This window comes from Ammodytes marinus, assembly GCF_949987685.1.
Source record: "Ammodytes marinus genome assembly, chromosome: 3".
In the NCBI taxonomy this organism is placed as follows: Eukaryota; Metazoa; Chordata; class Actinopteri; order Uranoscopiformes; family Ammodytidae; genus Ammodytes; species Ammodytes marinus.
Window position 1 is genome coordinate 21,687,914 of NC_137232.1, and position 14,182 is coordinate 21,702,095.

A 14,182-nucleotide genomic window follows, 5' to 3' on the forward strand; every position below is an offset into this window, starting at 1 on the left:
TCCTGGAAATGTTATGAGGTGAGACGTAGGCTATTAGGGTCTAAACTGGGAAATTGTGTATAGCAGAAGGTCTGTTCTCAATTTTACAAGCTTACACAGAAAAAAATAAAGTATAGGTTAAGCCTCAGCTATTCCCTCATATCTTATTAAGGCTTGCCCTTAATGAAGCGCAATCTCTCGGCGCTCCCGAGCAGAAACACAATGTTCTAGCAAACTGCTTGACTGGGTCAAAAAAAAAGAGGAAAAAACAACAGGAGAGAAGAGTGATGATCCCCTCTAAAGAAACTCAACTCTGTAATGGACGGACAGGGATTACAGACGTTAAAGCCTCCTCCATCTGTAATTCACTGTAACCCTGCCATCATCTCTGAATCACTGATCCATTTTGCAAGTGTGCAGGACCTTGCTAAAAGCATCACTGTTGCACCCATTTGTGTTTGTAGTGATGGTGGGGAGAGAATTTTTTTTTTTTTAAAGGCTCACAGAGAAGACAAGTTAACAGCTTGCTGTGCTGTTTCAAAGCACTCTCTGTCCTGTAACAACCACCTAGCTAGTCTCCCCACACAGGGAACGGGACACGCTGATCAAATAGGATTTTAATGAACATCAGCAGTCGGAGCCTGAGGAATAGATGCTAGGATGGCTTAAAGCTACCGACATCTAGGTTGGGTCGGATTTTCATCATCAAAAAAGAAACGGGGGGGGGGAATAAATTCCTTTACTGGTGGCCACACACAGGCCTGCGAATGTGAAGTGAACACTGTCTGTTCGATCACTCGGAAGAAGCAAGTGACAAAGCAATTGGCTGACGAGGCCACGTGTAGACAATGATCATATCATACTAACCCCGCATTATCCTCAGAAACCGGATGAGAAAGAAAAAAAGGTTCTTCTCTGAAGGCTTTCCTCTAGGAGCCTCTCAGTGGGAGGGAGAGTAAATAAGATGTCATCAATAATAGACAGTGAATGTTCTGAGCAGCACAGCACGCACACATATTTACACCACACACACATACTAAGGCTCACGCACGCACACACACACACACGCTCTGACTGATTTCTATCCTGCAGACAGGCCTGCCAACCGCCAGGCTTTTTGCACACGCTCAGATTCACTGTCCTGACTAATCGCTTGTGATAGGGGCCTTTGCCATAATTACCCAGGGCCTTATCACAAACTTATGCGATGCATTTTTCATGTCCTGGCTGCTGGCAGTGCCTTCACTGTCCGTGCTGGCAGTCAATCTACGAAAAAGACTGATCTCGGAAGAAATTCTCACACACACACACACACACACACACACGTTCTAGCAGGGCGAAATGGGTGAAGGCAGGGTGAAGGGCCAGGGAGGAGAGAGGGGGAAAAAAAATAAAAAGAGGGAGGGAAAGAGGGGGGGATATTGTAGGGGGGCAGGAAGAGGGTGGGAGAAAGATAGTGAGGACAGAAAAGAGAAAGTAGTCTCAATTTTTTTTCTTCTTTTTTACATAATGCATGAACAAGGGGGCACGAGTAGGAGGACCAAACAGGATCAAATAAATAGGAGAAGTGAAGCCTTGATGATGTGGCATAAGTGCGACACAAAGCCCGCTGGGAAGACTTGTTCACTGTCCTTTTGTCTACCCAGTCATAGGGGCATCATGACCCAAATAAAAGTTTAAATCCCAAGCCTGCGCGACTCAATTTACACAAACAAAAAAAATATGTATGAACAATTGGGGCTAGTCAACACAATGCAATCTTATGTTAATGACGACGGCGGCTGGACTACTAATATTCATAAATTGTGATTTGAAATTCAGCAATGCACGTTAAATGCCACGGGGGAAAACACAACAGTGCCATTGTCTCCGTGTCTTGTGATAGGTCAAACACGCTCTAGTATACACAGGGCCATATTCACACACAGTGAAAAAAGGGCCCCAATATTTCCTGTTCATATCCTTCACTGCTGTGTGCCGTGGATCTCCCGCGTGCACGCCGAGATTAGCTGCGTGCGCGCGAGACTGGGACATTTCTGGAGTTCATCATAATCAACAAGGTCATGATATTTCACATTTCCTACAACCAATTTTTTAAATATTTTCATTACTATAATTTTAATTGCATTGCGTCAACAAACCAAGCACTGTCGCCGTCCCGTCTACTTTCACAGACGTGGCAATGTCTGTGTGTAAAGAAGAAGAAGAAGAAAAAAAAAAAAAAAAAAAAAAAAAAAAACTCACTGTGTATAATTGCCGTCAAGGGAAACCGAGAAAAAACGGCCGAGTTGATCAACCACAATCCCGGAGACGACTTCAATATAAACTGCTTCAAACCCGTTAGCCGATAAGGTTGCTAATGTTTTCATTCGCCTTCAAATAAACTTAACATTTCACAGTTAAAAAGCAATAAAAGAAGAAAAAACACACAAGCCAAAGCGCTGTTGTGTGTCTGGGCTGCCCGTCTCCACGGTCGGTGTCACCACAGCGCCACCGTATAATGAGTCGCACTTATTTTTTTCCCCCAAATTATCCAACCTTACCTCGGCTAAAGCGACGGGCTAACTACGGCTACTCGCTCCGGTAAAAGTTGAAGAACACGCAATAAAGATAGCTGACCGAAAGCTTTCCGCCAAAGCCCCGCCGCTTTGTATTTATTTCGGCGCATCCCCGCGGCGTCGCCCCGGCTTTGCCCAATTCCAGTGTCCGATCGATGTTGAATTGAACAAAGAGGATCAATTTCTGATCAGCGAGAGGAGCCACTTTCATCAATGTGAGGAAGAGGGGTCTTGTATTTCTCTTCCCGAAACACCTAGCGAGCCGAGAGCCGGGGAAAAAACGCCAAAACACAGCAATCGAAAGAGACGAGACGTCCGAAGCGAATAGAGGACATACGGTGTTGAACAGAGGTTGAACTGACCTGTAGTTGTTGTAAGTCAAAGAGCTTCCAATATTGAAACATCGATCCTGCATTGGCCGCCATCTTGAGACATATTGAGACAGGAATGAGATGCTGATAGAGAGCGCGGGGGTTGGAGTTCAGTGGAGAGGACCGGGCGGCGGCAACACCCGGACCGGATCACTCCCAGCGTTCAACCGGGGTAACAGCTGGCGTACGGAAGGGAGTCAGCTTACACGAGTGTTGCCTTAATAACGCCATTATAATTGCTTAAATAGCTTTTTATCAACATTCAGTTATTACAGGTAAATAACCGCAATGGCATTACATTACTCTTCGTTTTTGTTACGTTTGAAATTACACGACATTGAGAGCGACGGACGAGTCCATGTTTAATGTGGTGGGTTCCGTGTGATCATTATGTATTATGGAGATCAAAGATCATACAAAAATAATGCCAGAGAGGAAGCCATAGCCTATCTAAAGAAGAATAAATAAATAAATCCCACCAGCGGAGCTTTCAGGAACAGTCTTTCCTCTGAGCTGTGCACGAGAAGATCATTTATAACAACATCTCTCATAATGTATTACATCAATGATAATTAGGCTACTCCTCCTTAATCAGCATGTCCTACAAATAAAATAAAAAGTTGATTGGTAAGAGGTGATTTGTTGTCCCTTTCATAGGCTCACATTTATGCTTATTTTGTTAAGCTATAGGCTACATTCATACCGGTCACTTTTCTCAGCCTACACCTGAATAACTGCCGGCTAAAAAAACAAAACTGACATTGATTTAATGAATAGGCTACTAGCCTATATTGTTTTTGTCTTGTATATTTTTGTTGTTGTTTTGTTCCATTATAAAAATGTGTTAGTAAATGTAAACCTTATGTATATAATCCGGGCTAAAAGTGTCTATTTGTTAAAACAAAGCATTAAACTCTAATCAATAATATTTATAAAAAAAACACAATAAATGAATCTTCCATGACAAATTTAGCCTACTCTATGTTATTCTGTAAAAGGGTGGATCTACAGACTCAGCATAAGCAACAAAGCAGAGCTGAGGACCTGCTGAACTTGGCCTTTTAAAGAACAGGTAAAAGATGGAGTGGAATAACACCGGGCACACAAGGCATTTCCAAGTTCAGGATTTCCTTCAGTTTATAATAATATTGAGGAGAAAGAACACCTGATATTCTCACGTATGGCATTCTTTTGCCAGACTAGGTATTAATAAGGTTTTCCGTGTTGTGAATACAGACGAGTCAGTGCACTGCAGCTGGGCAGCCCATGTGCTCAGACAGTGTCAATGTGCGTATACATATCTTTTGTTGAAGTGACCTTGAGCAACACACTGAACCCAGGCTGCTCCTGAGGCGTCACTCCTACTGACCATGTCCTCTGTCCTCCCCCCCTTTCAGTTTGTGGATATGCAGAGAATTTTTAATTACATTACTGTACTGTAGTATGAATGGGGAAATGCCTGTGCCGCCTTGTGCACCTTAAAACCCAGCACGCCTCAGCTTCGGGCCCCCAATTTGCTCGGCACACCAGCCCAGAGCCGGAGCCGCACAGGGTTTATCAGGGTGACACATCTGTTGTGCACATTGTTTTCATTTTTAGCTTTTTGTGGGTTCCCAAATTTGACGATTTGTCGAGTGTGCTGTCGAGGCCCCGGATATGTGGAAAATCCACGCCTGCATTCTCACTAGGGAGGGGTTTGTTTTTTACCCCCCTTTTCTTGAATGCTCAGAACCTGGCGCATTTCTATGAGCTCAGACTTTAACGAAAATATTTAGCTTTTCTCTCTCCAATAATTTTTATTTCTTTACACCCATTGCACCTAATTGCATTCATTTAAAAATAAAACACACATACAAGAATTTGCCATGGATAATAAGGCCTCTTTCACATGCCCTTGTGTGTATACAAAGGTGGGCATTTTTGTGCCTTGAATTAGCTCAACGTTCAGGTCATTACTTGATTTGATTTGAAGCTGTTTGTGTCTCCCTCCTTCTCCATGTATGAATGGTGCTCAGTGCTCCAGTGATATGTAGCCTCAATAGCTTTGCCTTATTTTATACTCCAATTACAGACATAATACAGTGAATTAAAGGCTAGCTTAAATTCACCCACCACACCCAGTCACGTTCTTTTGATCGAATGTACTGAATTACGCTGCACACAACAAACAGGAACAGCTGCTTTAAAAGAATTACAATGAATAAGGACATAACAGCAGCATGATGTGTACTCCAGTGAGAACAGAGGCTTTTTTTCAACATGATTGTCTTTTTCGAACGGGAGTGCCTGCACTATGAGAAACATAATTAATACTTTTTAGACAAAATGCTGAATCTATAAATCCTCGGTTTAATCCTCTCATTTCCTTAGCTCGGCCTGCATGACTTGTGATGCTACCTATCATTCAGCCAAACCAGAAATACAGGTCTGAGATAATCTGTACAGGCTTAGCAGCTTTGCAGCTTGTCCATTATGCTGTGTTTGTATAGTTTTCTCTTACTATCATACAAAGAAAGTGCATAACTAAAATACAATATATTTATTATGACGCTGATAATACTATAAAAGGGGAAGTAGTCAACAAGAATTTTTTCAATCCATAATACATTTTACTTTGGACCTTAAATGTTTTAAATGTTGTATTAATTACTTTACAATGCTATTATTCGTGTCACGCACATACAAGCAACCAGTCCACAATCATGTATCAGGCATGAACATGATTTCTTCCATGTGAAATTGTACCGCAAACTAAGAACTTGACATTCGGTTTTAAGCTCTAAAAAAAAAAAAAAAAAAACCTATCCCTTTTATAATCATCCATCCAAAAGAATTCTTTAGAAATGAAGAAGATTTTACTTAACAAAAGTGCGACCCTTAAATCAACGCACCATGAATGATTAAACATGAAATGGATTTCATCCTTGACCTCACCTAAAACACATAACAAACTAAACATTTTCTTTTGAGGGAGACCATTAAACCTGTCTGTTTTCTATGGGTAATGGTGAATGAAATGTACTACACGCAGACATCTTTGACTTCACATAAGACTTGTGTGCACTGCACATCCGCATGTTGATGCTAAATTACATTAAATAGTAATTTTATATTGTGAAAATATCTTAATACAAATGTTAGCAAGGACATGAGAAATCTGTTGGTTTTGTACTGCCAGGCGCTCCTTTCAAACTTGTCTCTCCATAAGGATTTGACTGTAGCTTCACTAGGCTCTGGATTACTTTGAAGCAGTAGGGGGTACACGGTATAAGTCAGAACAAGTTAGAGTGTGACGTTATCAATCCGGGTAGAAATTATAATGTTCTTGCTACAGACGCTCATGCATGTCTGGCATGAATGGCTTGAGATGGGTTTTTTTTCCCTCTCTTTTTCCCATCGCTTGTGTCTTTTTATTACAATCTACAGCTAAATTACAGAGGAGGAAAATAAACGACGTAAATTATTCTTGACAAGGACAACAGAGGAAACATGTTGGTGTCCACAGATTTAGCCTCTAAAAGCCTCATCAGTTCATGTACATTTGGTTAAAGTTTAAAGATGGAGAAATGAACACACATTCTTTGTGTCAGCGCCATTACACAGCTGGATGCATTGTATACACCACAACAGAGCTACAGGGCACTATTAAGTAAAAAAAAAGAAAATTATAAAAAAAAGCCCTTCTGTCCTTTAGCTTTCCCAATTTTCCCTGTTTGTGTCCCTGTTCCTCCTGCTCATTTGACTCTGCCTACAAGGTGCTTTTAGCGGGCCCTTGTGTGGCCGGGTTTAGGGATGGATGCGTGGCCCTTGGGAGCCGCAGGCAGAGAGAGCAACACTGATCATGTCAGACAGGCTGGGGAGGCTGCATAAGATCATCATCACCCAGCAGTGGAGTGAATCGCCGCGGTGGCACTTTCACACAACCTCTGACCTCCGGGGCAACCTCCGAGGTCATGATCAAGGTCAGGGGTCAGCCAGGGCCTCTGTGATCAGGGAGCTCGCAGCCCCCCCCCACCCTCCTGCCGCTATCGTCCTCCTTTTTTCTCTCTCTGCATTGAGTGTATTCTCTCCCTTATTTATTTTTATGCCTTACCCCTTCTCTTCTCACTCGTCTTCTATCTGTTCCTCTATCGCTCACACTCTCCTTCGCCGGGCCGGGACCAATTGAGACATCCCATCCCCTGGGAGAGCAAAAAAAGGAAAGCAAGAGAAAATCAATAGGGAAGATGAGTGAAGACCTGGGGGTCCCATCAAGAACTGAATGCCTCTCTCTGTGCTGGTATGATTCACACACACACACACACGCACTCACAGACACACATAGACACACACACACACACACACACACAAACACACACACACTTGTATTACCTCAGACAAACAGGAAGGTATAAACATGGTCATGGAAAAAGTATAAACTACAGAGAAAGATGCTTAGTTTTTTTGGTGGATAAGAAGGCTGATATTTTCCAAATGAAATGACCTGAAGAGCCCTTTTTTCCTGTCTAGCTGCCTGTGTTGCATCCAGCCTCCGCAGTGATGTTTGACCAAAGAAAGATGCATTCTCAATCTCAATCCCTCCACGAAGATTCAAGTCTTGCGAAAGCAAATTTGAAGAGGTTTGCTTGATGACAAAATGTAATTTTCCAGCAAGAAAGAAGAGGGAAAAAATAGAGCAAACATAAATGCCAAGCTTTGTGTATCGTCCCGGCTGTAATTTGAGCTGAACTAAATGTCACCATATCACCAATCAGTGCAACTTTAATTATAGCATATTTCCAGCAACACTTTGCCCAGCTCCATGCTGCCTAAAAGAGAAAAAAAGCTATTAAAATAAACAAGACGGAATGGAGAGAAGACAAACAAAACTCATTCCAGTGTGTCATTTCCTGACCTCAGCCACCTCTGCTATTTTCTGAGGAAAGACACACATGTGTTTATAATGTTGGGCCTCCTCGCCATGTATCCATAACTCATGAGTTTGCTGTGCTTCTTCCCAACACAAGATAACCCCGGGCAGGACATTAAATGATCAGCCGAAAATAGAACTAGTTCAGATGAAAGGGAGGATAAATAATTCAGAAAGAATACAAAACCTCTTATGGGGATAACTAGTCGCACACACACTAACACGCACGCACATAAACACAAAAAGAAAGAGGCTTTTTTTTCTTTTCTCTCTCTTCCCTTCACGGTGAAGAAAAGTGAATGGATGTAACAGGAAGGAGGAGGGCCCAGTGGAGACACACATGCTTCTTGCTTCATCTCCTCCCACTCCTCCTCGTCTGCCATTTTTTTCCACTCACATTCAGACTTCATGACATACTCAGTGTCTGTGGGGAGGAATAATGTTGTCCCAGTCACGCCGTGTTTTTCCTGCCCACCAGAGATCAGACACAACACACTACAGCGCAGGATTTCCAACCCCGCTGCCTCATCATTTTTTCATTAGTCTTGATCAGAATAACCCATAACGACGACCTGGACTGCTGGCTTTTATACACCGAAAGACTATAGTGTGACACTGTCTGAGGGCTTTTGAATTTTTTCATGTGTGTTTGTTTTTTTAACTCCTGTATTTGTTCAGGTTAGATCACCACATTAAAACTGTGAGTCATTTATTAGGACTTCTGGTTAGAGGGTGGGTCATAGCTGAAAAATAAAACATCCGAGACAAACCTTTTCAAAGCCTAGGCAGCTCCCTGCCTAATTTCCAGCTGAAATGTTTATTCATTGGACAAATTAAACATGCATGTTGTGTTGAAAAAATTACAACGTTCACTTCACTGCACATGCAGGCCACCTCACAGGGTTGCGCTTGCTTGTGTAGGGAGACACCTGGTGGTGAATGATGTGTGTGGCGTTTGTAGCCTATAGAGAGAAATGTAAGATTGGGGTCCTCTTAGCAGGGTTCATTTTGACAACAAAAAAGTTGCTAATAATAAGCCAATGGGATCCGAGGACTTTTTGCTAATCAACTCAATGACTCAAGCTATAGCACTCCAAAATAGGCTCCAATAAATCCTATTCTCATAATCCCCAGGCTCCTCCTTTGACCAATAGCCTCCATCCTAAAACAAAATGCTTTTATTGTAGGCCTACTCATTTACAAACTCAACGAAAATATGATTGACCTCTGTTTATTTCATCGCCAGGACACCGCACCCTGAGCCAAAGTGTTTACCCAACCTTAAAGAGCCTGGGAGGCCAACGGGTAGTCAGCAGGCCTTCACAAAAGACCCATTCACCGGTAACAGGAACCCAGACCAACGCTGCCACGTCAAAATGTTTGAGCATACAGCGCTGCTGCTTCTGCAAATGTTTCCTGTTTGGACCAAGCGTGATATTTAACTCACTGCCACTATGGAAAACGGGTAGGACGACAACAACGCAGAGAGGCTTAGCGGAGTATATTGGACTGACGCACACTATATTGTTAAACAAGTTTGACGTCACGTGACCTTCTTATCTCACCTGAAACAACAATAACGATTAAGTATTTAGGTAAGGTGTGTCCGCGGGCTGCATTGACAGCAGGGGCAGGTGTTTGCCTTTATGGCTACTACATATCCTGGAAAAGTTTCAAGATGTCTGCACCGGACAAAATGTAATTATCTTATAAAAGAGATTGTTGAGCTTCTTGGGGAGGAGTGGGGAAACCTGTAGGGTGAAGGGCGTCGATGGAAGCTTGGGCTGATTTGAGAGCAGCCAGGCGCCCCGGTTTGTCCCAGCTGAGGAAATGTTGTGTGCTTGTTCTCAAAGGGACCTGCTCCTCTGTGTGCGCGGCTACCGTGTTTTTTTTGTTCCTCCTTGGAGTCTGCCTTCTCCACCTACCGGAGCCGTTCACGTTGGAACCGTTGGTTTCAGAAGAGGACGGCGCGGTGACGCTGCTGATATGGACGCATCCATTCAGTCGGCACCGGAATCTTCCGGACTGTTTTGCGCTCTATCAGATTGGCGGGTGCGCGCTCACCGACGACAGGCGCGCGTACCCGCAGGCTGATGGTGTGATCATTCACCACCGGGAAGTTGCCACGGGGAACGCTGATCTGCCCCCGGAACCGCGGCCACATTCGCAAAAGTGGATATGGATGAACTTCGAGTCCCCCGTGCACACTCCCAAATTGTGGCGTTTCGAGGGCGTTTTCAATCTCACCATGACCTACCGGACTGATTCAGACATTTTCCTGCCGTACGGGTATCTGGTCCCCCGTGATGAAAACGGGCAGCGTTTTGCGCAGCCTCTGCACGCATCCTTGCGCTCACGCCTTCTCCGGCCCCGCCTACTGGCCTGGGTCATCAGCAATTGGTCAGAGTCGCACGCACGCGTGGGTCTCTACTACCAGCTCCGACAGTATATCCAGGTGGATGTGTTTGGGCATGCGGGCCGCCCGGTACCGGAAGATACCGGCGGCAGCAGCGTGCTGCGGCTGATCGAACGGTACCAGTTCTACCTGGCGCTGGAGAACTCGCAGCACACCGACTACATCACGGAGAAGCTGTGGAACGCCGTGCGCGCCGGTGCCATCCCGGTGGTCCTGGGTCCGTCCAGGCAGAACTATGAGCGCTTCCTGCCCCCAGAGGCCTTCATCCACGTGGACGACTTTCCCACAGTGCGAGGGCTGGCCCGCTACCTGCTGGTGCTGAGGGGAGACCCTGCCCGGCTGAGAAGACACTTGGACTGGAGAGGGAGCTACAGCGTGCAGCAGCCCACCTTCTGGGCTGAACACTACTGTACGGCCTGTAGGGCGGTTAGGAGGACCAGAGACAGGACTGATGTTGTCACAGACTTGACGCGCTGGTTCCGATCGTGAAAAACAAACATCAGTAGTGACGTCGCATCCAGCACGTGACTGAACTGATGGGAAAGCCGAGAGATACTTTTTTTCCTCACTTGATGAACATCAGCTTTTAAGTTTACAACACAATCTATGTATTGTTAAAAACGTGATTGTTTGGGTTACCAATCATTTATTTGATGACATTATCTAAGCGATGCTACTAGGGAATGATGGTGAGTGGGCCTGTTCCAGTAGCCTACTGTTGTCTGTTTGAAGAACACCCCCTCATAGTAAATCCTCCTATGGATCTCATGACGCACACACTGTCTCCACAAGACAACCTCTGTCCTAAGACCCTGTTTTCAAAAAATATCATTATGGATATTTTCTTCATGTGCTTTAAGGTTGTTTTGAGGCATCTCAAATCTACAATTGAACTGTTACAGTACACCTTACTAGCAAATAAGAAAGGTTGTCAAACGTTAACTGTCTGATACATTCTCTATCTCGGGCAGCTTTTACAATGTGCTGAGGTGGAACTTGGGGTTTGAAAGGTAGAGTGAAATGCATTATTTAAAAAAAATGCTTTTCGGTGGTATCAAGAAAGTATAATTTCTCATGTGAAGGTGAGGGGTTTGCATTAAATTATTTTAATCATAGCCCATGTTTCATGTAAGCACATCATTGACTGGCTGATTGCAACACTGCTCTCACTCAAACTGAGGCCAAACTGAATGACCTTGTGTTTTAAGTGTACTTACCTTGGACTGACTTGCTGTCCAACACTCACATCCTCTAGTGTTTCATAACATAACATACCATGTTTTTTTTTAACTTATATATTGTATTAGACTACAGCAAGAAAGGCTTGGAATGGGAGATGGGAGGAGGAGGTGAACATGTGTGCTTGTGTGGTGTGAAAGGAATCACTCCATCGGAATCAGAAGCTGTGATGCGGATCATTTACATTTACACCTCTATGTTAGTGCCCTGGACACAGAATTAACACTTCACCCTGTCAAATGAGACGTTTCCTGCAGGCAGCTACTCGGGCAGCCAATAATGCTGTTCCCCCCCCCCCCATAATGAGCTGATGCCCCGGCTAGGCAGCTGTTGAAAGCATTGACGTCTATCAGCAATAATGTTTTCAGACAGCCAGAACAGCCAGACCCCGTCATTCCTGTCATAATCCCATTCATGCACATGAGGGAATTATTAGCATATCTAGTTACTGTGAGTAAATTCATATTCAGTCTTTTAATGCTTTCAAACATATATCCACCACATGTATGGGAGCATGTTTGGCATCTCCTTTCAAGGGTTCAACATATCTTCCACCATACTGTATACCTTTCCACTAGGGAGAAGAATGTAAAGCATGGCCTCTATTGTCTGTGCAGAACAGGGGCTGGCAAGTTGACCTAGTATATCATAAAGGAAAGGCACACCTCTTATTCTTTCATCTGTAAGAGAATCCCCCACGATGGTAACAGGTTGCCCAGGTAGCATGTATATTGCACTCACTAACTAAAGCAAATACTGTGCTGCTTAAAAACTCTCATCATGTATTGTTTGCAGTTGTAATGCAATTCATGGCCAGTTATAGTGATTTATCAACTAAGTGATCAGGGTTTGGAAGACTGATAATCTTTTGAGAAAACAAAACAGCCTTTCAAAGCAGATTCTGAAGTTCAAAGAGGTTAGGGTGCAGGTGATGCACAGCATACTCTTGTTATGTGGAGCTGTACTGCCTCCCCTGGCAACCTGTGCAACTGTCCCTTGCTTGCAGGCTTTCACAGTCAGGGGCCAGAGCACAGACTGGGAGCGATACCTAAGAGGGACACCATATCGGCTCTGGGTGAGAATTTATTAGCAGATTTGTCATAAAGGCACAGATTTGGAAATTGGTAACATGACAATCCACATTAATATTTTATTTTATTTTATTTTATTTTTTAAGATTTTTTTTGGCATTTTTATGCTTTATTGATAGTGTAGAGACAGAGTTGAAATGGGGCAGAGAGGAGACGACCGCGGGCTGGAATCGAACCCGGGTCCACTGCTGGCCGAGGCCCATGGGGGACGCCCTACCAACTGAGCTAAGGGCGCCCCCATCCACATTAATCATTAAGTCATATATTATTTTTGTGTCTCATTTTGTATTTCATTAATGCAATTGTCCACATGTAAGAAGTATGATGTGTTTGATGGCAGGGTGCTGGTGATGATGAGCTTGATGACATGATGTAGGCGTGTCTAGGATTTTATATCCTCAACATGTTCAGAAAAAAACTCAAAGGTCAGTACTGATTGTGCAGTTTGCATTTATTATTATTTTTTTTAACTAATTTGTCTTTAACTTTACTTACTTTTTCCCATCATTTTTTGAGGGATGCTTGTATTTGCAATATTATTTGATCTATCATCAGTTATGTGTTTCCATTTTTCTATGTGTGCAGTGCTGAAAACACCACATAATAATCATAGATTCTTAGGATCTACTGTTAGTAGCTACACTGCTCTTTAGCTGTTACTCGTATCTGACTGGGAACCATATTTTAAAGTGAATATTCACATATCTGCTTTTATTTTGGTTTGTGTTATTGTATTATGTGATCCTTTATTAATGCTTACTAGTTTCAGTTTTCAGGTCTGTTTTGTGGTCTCCCAAAACGTAAAACTTGTCTTGGATTGAAAGAACTGCTGTAACACATCAGAGAAGAAATTCAGTCAACTGTAAACTTTACTTGTGCAACATAACCTTCATTTTCCTGTGTGTGAGTTTCTTCACAGTTCTACACAAATACAGCAGAAAATGACTCAGTGACTCGTGAGGCATTCATCCCTCGCATAACTATGAATTACTTTGTACAGTGCAAAAACGTAAATCACTAAAGTTCCCGATAATGGATCTCATGTTCGGTGAATTACAGTTCACAGTTAATTCAAAGTCGTGATTCTCCTTTCATGTTCCTCTCCTGCAGGATGAGATATCACCTTGTGTCACCGGCTGACAAGTTTACAGAGGATGAGGTGAGTTGTTGCTTGGCAACGAGGTGAAATATTGGATGTATCAATATGAGATATGCGATTCAAAAGGTGCGGGCGGTGGCGAACCCGCTGAGCAAGTTGAAGGTGAGCGTTGATGAATACCCAGATTCTGAAGCAATTTGATTTGATTTAAACCCCTTAACTACCAGCTACAGCTTATTACAAAGATCCTTCTCAGCTCCTTTCCAGAACCCCCCCCCCCCCCCCCTCCTCAGTAACTGTGCCATTCATAACCTACATGGCCCCTGGCTAGAGACACAGTAATCTCATTTGTGCAGCAACAGATGTTTCTCTTAAAAACATCCGTTGACTGGGGGAAGTAAAAAAAAAAGTCTGCCTCTCATTCTCTCGAGGGATCAAAGAGACCAGTGTAATCGCTATGAAATCTGTCACATTTGTACTGGTTTGAAGAGGCATATTGACTTACAGTAGGCCTACTACC

The 14,182-nt window shown here is 43.5% G+C and overlaps 2 protein-coding genes across 2 annotated transcripts in view; one reads left to right on the top strand and one right to left on the bottom strand.

The window, feature by feature from the left end:
• Window positions 1-2,972, bottom strand: part of cux1b (cut-like homeobox 1b) — a 56,364-nt gene extending 53,392 nt beyond the window's left edge. Inside the window, exon 1 of the mRNA XM_080025265.1 lies at window positions 2,900-2,972. Coding sequence (XP_079881391.1) covers window positions 2,900-2,962 — 63 coding nt within the window. The 5' untranslated portion in view covers window positions 2,963-2,972. The remainder of the gene's footprint in view (window positions 1-2,899) is intronic.
• A 6,542-nt stretch (window positions 2,973-9,514) lies between these two features.
• Window positions 9,515-11,279, top strand: LOC307271235 (alpha-(1,3)-fucosyltransferase 4-like). The gene has a single exon (XM_080053648.1). It carries the CDS (start codon window positions 9,589-9,591, stop codon window positions 10,720-10,722), a length of 1,134 nt encoding a protein of 377 aa, XP_079909774.1. The 5' UTR covers window positions 9,515-9,588; the 3' UTR covers window positions 10,723-11,279.
• The last annotated feature ends 2,903 nt before the right edge of the window (window positions 11,280-14,182 follow it).

What these genes read in the sequence shown, in the direction of transcription:
- LOC307271235 (XM_080053648.1), top strand. Translation starts at nt 9,589, where the DNA reads ATGGAAGCTTGGGCTGATTTGAGAGCAGCCAGGCGCCCCGGTTTGTCC.